The sequence below is a fragment of the Scomber japonicus genome, chromosome 8 (genome assembly GCF_027409825.1).
Source record: "Scomber japonicus isolate fScoJap1 chromosome 8, fScoJap1.pri, whole genome shotgun sequence".
NCBI lineage: Eukaryota > Metazoa > Chordata > Actinopteri > Scombriformes > Scombridae > Scomber > Scomber japonicus.
This window is the reverse complement of record NC_070585.1, coordinates 20,182,942-20,191,247: the sequence shown is the minus strand read 5'-3', so window position 1 is coordinate 20,191,247 and position 8,306 is coordinate 20,182,942. Positions and strand designations below refer to the sequence as shown.

The 8,306-nt window shown below is 38.8% G+C and overlaps 1 protein-coding gene across 1 annotated transcript; it reads left to right on the top strand.

Moving 5' to 3' along the window:
- The first annotated feature begins 3,154 nt into the window (after positions 1-3,154).
- f9a (coagulation factor IXa) lies at positions 3,155-7,709 on the top strand. The gene is made up of 8 exons (XM_053323770.1): positions 3,155-3,301; positions 3,535-3,704; positions 3,785-3,809; positions 4,143-4,256; positions 4,693-4,827; positions 4,928-5,253; positions 6,379-6,502; positions 6,706-7,709. Exons 1-8 carry the CDS (start codon positions 3,196-3,198, stop codon positions 7,293-7,295), a joined length of 1,590 nt encoding a protein of 529 aa, XP_053179745.1. The 5' UTR covers positions 3,155-3,195; the 3' UTR covers positions 7,296-7,709.
- The last annotated feature ends 597 nt before the right edge of the window (positions 7,710-8,306 follow it).

The following is an 8,306-nucleotide window of genomic DNA, read 5'->3' as shown; positions in this document are numbered from 1 at the left end:
TGTTATAATTCATGTACAATAAGAGTCGTGTTTTTGTTGCCTGTTGAACGAATCCTTTATATCTACAGAGGTAGTGGGTCTTCTTCTACCTAGCCCGCCATGGTGCACCATCATGTTTCTACGGTAGTCCAGAATTACAGAACAGAAAACTATCTTTCGAGTGTGACTTTCACATATTCAGCAGGTTTCCTGGCCACCATGGGTTCTCCTACATGCTTGGAAGGGGAGAATGAGGGCAAGGAGATGCAATTTCCAACCTTATCAGAAGATGCCACTAAATCCTACACAGTGGTCAATGAAATATCACAATATCAAATATAAATAATTCAGTTACTGTATTTGTACAGTTTTTCCAAAATTATGCTGTGCAACCACAGGAAGGTTTTACCACAGCAGAATGTAAGCTTTCTGCAAATGACACCGTATCCTAGGTGAAAGACAAGGATTTTTTTAATCTACAAGGCCCTGACTTCACCCCCCACTGTAGTGACTAATCTAATTGGAGCCAACACAGATTCCCAGCTGTGTGGTGCTGCCAAGGTAAGAGAGCAGATGTAGATTTCAGAGAGATCTTCATAAATCAATAGTCAGTCACAGACAGCTTTACTTGCCGTCTATCCGTCTGGGCACTCACACCGTAGTCTTGTTAGTATGCTCAACTCATAATTCATCACCTCAGTGCTGATGGCAAAAACAATTGTTACTATTTTTTCCTGTCCAGCCAATGGGCCTGTATCCACTCTGCTATTAAACTAAGCTAAGAGACTATGTGGTAAGTATGCCATTGGGGTCACAGCCTCTACACAAGGCTTAGAAACAGACTTAGAAATACACTGTGACTAAACAAGGACAGTGCGCAGTTCAGTTCATTGATGTTTTGAACCTTTCAACTTGAATACCTGTGAAAGTGTACACTGAGAAAACTGGTAAAATTATGTTTTTCAAGGCAGAGAGTCTTTTTGCGTCATCAGACCAAATGATAACATCAAGAGTGAACATATAGATGCCAAATAAATTCTTTACTCTGACATTCACCCTTGTGTGGAAATTATTTAGAAGGTCCTCTATTGAGCAGACAGTGTTGATTATTCAAGTATGAATTATTCAGCCTTTTAACGATTCAATGAAATATAAATGACTCCAGTCAATAGTTGCCAACACTCAAGAAGACTTTAGACTCCCTTTGGGGGGATTTCAGAACCAGTGATGGGTTGCATCTTATATGCCCAACCACAAAATGACACCAGAGTTAAATGTTCAGCTGGCATGCTGAATCAGCACAAGATGCACATCACCCTTGCCCACGCATCATCTTTGGTATTGATTGGCAATACTGTGCAATTATGAAATGGTATGGGGGTACCATCTGATGGTACTTGAGGGGTTACATCCCTGTTATTTTGTGTATGTGTGTGTGTGTGTGCTGATTCAAAACATTGCATATAGGATCTATTAATATATAAGTCATGAGGAAAATTGTTATAGGATTTACACCATTAGAATTGTGTAAGATTTGGCACACTGAATGGCTTTCTAGACAAACATATTCCCACCATTCCGTTTTCTTTTACACTTCTTTAACACTTACACAAACTATCTTGGTGTTTTGGATAGTGTTTGAATCCAACTCAAATTAGTCTGAATGTAAAATATAGAGGAGAGTAAAAGAAAGACTGTATTAAATATATCCATATCTCACACATAGCACACCCTAATAAACAGTTTGTCACTTCACTGCTTCTGATACTTGAAGTTGTTTTTTTTCAATAAACATAGATTTGGATTTATTTTTTTCCTCAGCACTGTTGGTAATGCATTCAGTTTCTGCTGCAATAATAAATAATGAGCCACATGATCTCCCCACCTATCTCCATTACTGTCCTGTTGTGTTGTGTTGAATGACTAAGGTGTGTGTACGCCATCTTGTGGTGAAAAGGCCAAAGTGTGTTTTATTAAATCATTTCTTAAGGGGCGCTTTCACACCAACAACAGTTGGTGCGCACTTAACAGTCCATTCGGACCAAAAGCTCTTAGTTCGGTTCGTTTTCGTTGGTGTGAAAGCATCAGTCGCACTCGGGTGTGCACTAAAGACACACTGAGACCTCCAAAGAGAGGTGGTCTCGGTCCGCTTCACTCCGCACCAAATACCGACCTACCGGAAGATGAGGGAACATCAATCGGACCAATCTTGATTCTTTTGCAGGTGTGAACGCGGACCACACCGCAGCCTGTATGCTACATAGTAACAATTTTACTGCCTGGTGCGGACCAAATAATCGAACTAGTGGTATGAAAGCGCCCTAGACATTACACTGTTCTGGGGAGTAGCTACTGCTAAATAGTAAAACCCTCCACCGGCCAAAAAAAGCAAGATTCATCATGAAAAGCATTGCTTCAGTTAACTTCATGTATTGTATTCCACAACCATGATCAGATTAATTTAAGGCTGATATCAGTCAAGATAACGGCATCTATACGAATGTAGTTTAATCTCAGATGTCAAGCAGAGACCAGACCACAGACCATTTAAATTCACAATGGGGAAACATTTAAAGAGACATGTTTAATATCCACATATGTCATAAATAAAGTAAAATATGACCATTCTAATAAAATACATAATTAAAGCTACTGTACATAAACAGAAGAATACATTGTATTATTTTTTCTATTTAAAATCACACAAGTTGACTAAAATGCTTTGTAAAAACTATATTTAACAAGGCAATCCATCTGTGATAACGACATTGAAATAATGCATGTAGTTTGGTTTATGGCTTATTTATAATGATGACAAAATGCCATGTTTTGGTCTGTTGAGTAAATGGTAACAGCTCAGCCTAATGGTTAAGAACTGGAGCATGAAAACAGACCATGGAAGGTTAAAATCAGGGCACACGTTGTCATAGAAACAAAAAGGTTTTTAGGAAACCCGTTGGGAACTTCCTGTGAGCTCTGTTATTGGAGAAGAAAATGTGGATTTAGATTTAACAAGCCCTGTTAACTGGCTAATCTTCCATTCTATCCCACTGCTTGGTAATATACAAATAAGCATGTGTAATAATCTAAAGGAAATTCCCGGAGTCTACTCCCACATGGTAATGTCGACACAGTGAGTCAGAATGTTTTTCTCTGAGCAAACATGCAACTTATTGTGAGTGTACATGTGCAAACACAGTTCTGTACTTTGGAGTGATGGCCGAGTGTGTGTCTGTTGGGATATCACAGCGCTGTCGAATGGCACCAGTCTTTTTGTTTTGCCTGAATTTGCTGTTTTTACACTTTCATCTGGGTACTGGAGGTATTATATGATTCTTTATGACTCTTATAAGTAATTTTTCTGTGATTTTGGGTTTATTTCAGCTGCTGGGCCGACAGTAAGTGGGCTGATAGTACATGTGACGTCTGTTTTATTTACTTTTTCACATACTAAAAGAATATTAATATATTTTTAAAGATTTTGTTATAACTTATAAAGAGAAGAAAGCTACTTAAACATGGACTCTGTAACTTAATTTTCCCTCTGGTCTGTAGGCCCAGTGTTTCTGTCTAGTCAAGCAGCCGACAGGGTTTTACAGAGACACAAACGCTACAACACTGGTGTGTTTGAGGAGCTGCTGGAAGGCAACTTGGAGAGAGAGTGTATAGAGGAAGTATGTGACCTGGAGGAGGCCAGGGAGACATTTGAGGATGATCAAAAGACAGTGCGTGTCATGCTATTTTTTTATTAATTTATACTATCTTGGTTGCCTGAATTTATCACAGGTTTTATTTTGTATTTTAGATGGATTTCTGGGCAGGATATATAGGTAAGAATGTTTAATAACTGACTTCTAAAACACACAGCAGAAATGTTGCAGTGGTAGTTTTGTCCTTTTTTGTCTTATGTGTATGTTTCTTACCATCATTTTCTGACTCCTGACAATATTAACCTGTGTGCATCATATATCATCTTTTCATGGATTTAACACTAGAAAAGATGAGACTTCTGCTTCCAAAGTACTTCATCTTCTTAGACATTTCTCAAGCTTTTGTGTACAGTAAAGATGTTTCTGCTTCATATTTCTTCTGTAAAAACTTTGCTCTAGAAAAAATGATATTAGATGTCTGTATGTTAAGGCACTGTGTCTGGATTTCCTCAGATGGCAACCAGTGTAAATCAAGCCCGTGTCTACACCAGGGTTCATGTAATGACCATCTTGGCCACTACACATGCACATGTCCGTCTGGCTTCACTGGAAGTAACTGTGAGATTGGTAAGCTTGAAAGTTTGAAAATACGATTAAAAGCAATCAAATTTTGATGCTACATAACCCCAATTTGCTGAGAACATGAGATCTGATGAGATCTCAGTTTCACAGAATAAACAGATGCCTGTTTTGTCTGTTTTTTATAAAGGAAATCAATGGCTCATATCCAGCATCAGTTCAGTTTTAGATTCTAAAATTAGATTGTTTTTCTGTTTGGATTTTCTAAAAACAGCAGCCAAGTGCCCTCTCTGTGAGAAGTGACTGCATTTACCAGAACACACTTATATTTGACAGGGCACTAGGTGCCAGTAACCACTCAGATAAATCATTCAGGTTTAACACTTCACATAACAAAAACACAAAAAATAAAACTAAAAATAACTTATATAATGCATGTTGTTGTTTACATGTAATAAAATTATTGGTTTGATTTTTTTCTCAGTGATAGCAAGAAGGTGTGATGTGGACAATGGGGACTGTATGCACTTCTGTGAATCAATGGGAACCTTTGGAGCAAAATGCTCCTGTGCAACAGGATACAGGCTGATGGAAGATGGGGTCAACTGTGAACCAGATGGTAGCGATATATTCTTAATGACATTTCTGATACATATTATAATAATTTCCTTTAATTCCACAGGATGTTTAATATTACTCTACTTTTCTCGCATTACCAGCTGAATTCCCGTGTGGCCGAACTGCTTTGACAACATTAAGTAAGGTATCTTCAAGGTCTCTCCTCCCTAGGGAGAATGCAAGCCTGGACAACACCACTTCACTGACCAACACCACTTCACTGACCAACATCACCACCACTACATCCTCTCCTTCAACTCCAGTCAGTACTACAGAGTCTTTTCCGGCCACAAGTGAGCCTGTAGTAAACCGACCAAGAAAAAAATTGCCATCATGGGTGTACGATGAAGCTAAGCCCCCTGCAGTAACGCCACATAAACGCATTGTAGGCGGTGAAGTGGTTATCCGAGGAGAAATCCCCTGGCAGGTACTGTATTAGGGGTAGGCCTTGTTAATGCATGTGGTTCACTGTTACAGGATTACAAGAGGGAAGATAAAAAGAGCAGTATGTTCAGTTACTTGTACTGTAGTTACTCCATAGACTGTATAAAAACAATGGATAGCCACCATGTCACCCACAGGTTTGTGGACTCGCATTTTGAAGCATCAAGTTTGGCATTTTGACTGTCGCCATCTTAAGTTTTTGAAGCCAGAAATTATGAGAAGTGACCATATTTTGATGAGATGGTGAAGCTGGGAGGGTGCCCATGTTCCCACAACCCTGTGTTTCCCCAGTTTAATAATAAAATAAAGTATTTCATCAGTCTTTCGAGCATTTTCATAGATGAAAATCAACAACACGTTATTAGGGATTGGAATAGCCATAGCTGTGCTGTGGGAATGTAGGGAAACATAGGGCCTAATTTTTAAGAGAGTATTTTTTCTTAGAAATGGGTGAACATAGGGCTGTGGGAACATCTGACCTCACTGTAGGGGCTTGTTTAGCACGGTGCATTTACAGTCTATGATCAACTGTGATAACGCTAAAGCTAATTTTCACTAGCGAGAAACGGACTTAAAACCATTAAAACAAAATAAACTCACCAAAAAACGGAATATCTGAGTCCTTAGAGGATCTTTTAGTACAGCCAAGCGCTGAAGAAGACTATTTTAAGCAACCAAAATGTTACAATTTACTTTCACAATGAATTGACAACTCACCTGTAGACCTGGGGTTCGAACATGGTGGCTACTTGACAATCACAACGGAGCCACGTCCTAAATCATGCCCTATATTAAGAAATTTAAGTTAAATTTGATCATAATTTACAAAATGAACACCATGCTCTACTGAAGAAGACTTGACTAGTGCAAACATACTGTGGTAATAAATCAGGTGAGAAGTAGGGTCACTTCCCTTTAGACCCAGTGGAGTTGCCCCCTGCTGGTTATTAGATAGAATGCAGGTTCAAGGCACTTCTGCATTGGCTTCACCTTTCAGACCAAGGAGTCTATAGGAGATTATTATTAATATTATGATATTATTATAGATTCCTTGTTTCAGACTACTTGCTTGAGATATTGACAGATGTATCCTCCCTTTTCTGTCTAGGTTGGCTTGATAGCGCATCCCAGTGATCATTTGTTCTGCGGGGGCTCAATTCTCAGTGAAAAATGGGTTATCACTGCAGCTCATTGCCTGGTGGAGACACATGGCCCCTTTTTCATCAGAGCAGGTAAGACAGTGGCACAGACTAGTTTTACCTCTGCTGAAGCATGATGGAGTACTGTAGCTCCATATAAGGTTTTGAGTGTTGCAGTTTTCAAGTAATTCTTGTTTATGCTGTCTGCTTTGGGGCACCCTACTTCATGTTTTGTTAGTAGACAATCTATTACCTATCATTGGATTGGCTGATATCTGTGTCCTGTCTACCTGCAGGGGAGCATAATATTTACACCAGAGAGGGCACAGAGCAGGATCATGATGTGTTGGAGCAGCATATACACCCACGCTACAACATCAGTGTAAGCTTGTACAACCATGATATTGCCCTACTGTACCTCAAAAGCCCTATCACCTTCTCCACATCAGTGAGGCCCATCTGCATAGGACCCAAGGCCTTCACTGAAACTCTGACAAGGGAGTCCTCTCCAGCAACAGTCAGTGGCTGGGGTCGAACACGTTTCCTTGGAGCCACAGCTAAAACGCTGCAAAAGGTTGAGGTTCCCTTCACAAGTCGGGTAGAGTGTAAGCGCAGCAGCAGTTCTAGGATCACTCCCTTCATGTTTTGTGCAGGGTACTATAATGAGGCCAAAGATGCCTGTCAAGGAGATAGTGGAGGTCCTCATACAAACAGTATTCATGACACATGGTTCCTGACAGGCATTGTGAGCTGGGGGGAAGAATGTGCAAAGGATGGGAAATATGGCGTATACACCAGGGTGTCCCTGTACTACAGCTGGATACGCCATGTTATGGGAATAACTAAACACAGGTTGGCATTTGATGTGGAAGAACCTGATAATTGAATTTAACAATTCTAGATTTGAAAAATATAACTGGTTTACAGAGGAGTTGTGTCATGTCAAATTAGGTATCCATTTTTGCTTGATGCTGGTTTAAAAATATATAAATATTTTAAAAATCACAAGATGGTTTGACTTGTATGTTCTTAAAAGAATTTGGCCAACAGTTCATCAATCTGATGGTGAAACGCCCAAACAGCTGGTAGGTCATAGATTTAAACTCTGCAACATTCAGTGTGTCTGTACCTGTCAGTGTCCTTTAAAGACACTGCCCAAGTGGCAACTCTTGGATGCAGTTGCTCTAAAAGTGTGCATGTGTGTAAGACAGATATTTAAGAAACCCAATTTGTTCATGTATAATTTACAGTGACTGTATTCCACAATTGCAGAAGGAATAAACAATTATATTGTAGAATGTTTAAGTTTGAAAGACACTTTCATGATTTAATATAATTTAATATTGTGTATTAAACGAATAATGAAGATCAACATGATAACATCAAATTCCTGTCACACCTACAATGCACTGACTGTATACATCAAAACACATCACTCCCATCTGCTGGTAAATAAATGTTTTACAAGCAGTGGTATTCAATAGCAGACACACAAGCAAGAAAGAATTTTCTCACCAAAAACTTCACAAAGAGAAAAATCTGTACAATTTTATTGTTTGAGTGGACGTTCATTAAAACAAGAAAACTGGGGAATTAGATTAAAGCCTGGTGTATAAAAAAGTGTGCAGATTTTCTTTCCAATTATCAAATGTACAGCCTTCTTCTCATATCACCATGTTAAAACAATAACTATTAAACATATTCAGTTATCAAAACAAATCACAATAATTTCAATAAATATTTTATTTTGTTTACTTGATTATTTTAGCAGAAATGATGCTGTACAAAAAACAAAAAGAAAAGTTTAGAACAGTGACAGTCTAACAATACAAACCTGCTCATTGTTGAGGTGCCATGCATTTTCATTTCAAAGAAACATTCAGCAACAAGTTTAGGC

Coding starts and splice junctions, on each gene's coding strand:
- f9a (XM_053323770.1), top strand. CDS start 3,196: ATGGCCGAGTGTGTGTCTGTTGGGATATCACAGCGCTGTCGAATGGCA. Junction 3,705..3,784: donor TTGAGGATGATCAAAAGACA/GTGCGTGTCATG, acceptor TTTGTATTTTAG/ATGGATTTCTGGGCAGGATA. Junction 4,257..4,692: donor TGGAAGTAACTGTGAGATTG/GTAAGCTTGAAA, acceptor TTTTTTTCTCAG/TGATAGCAAGAAGGTGTGAT.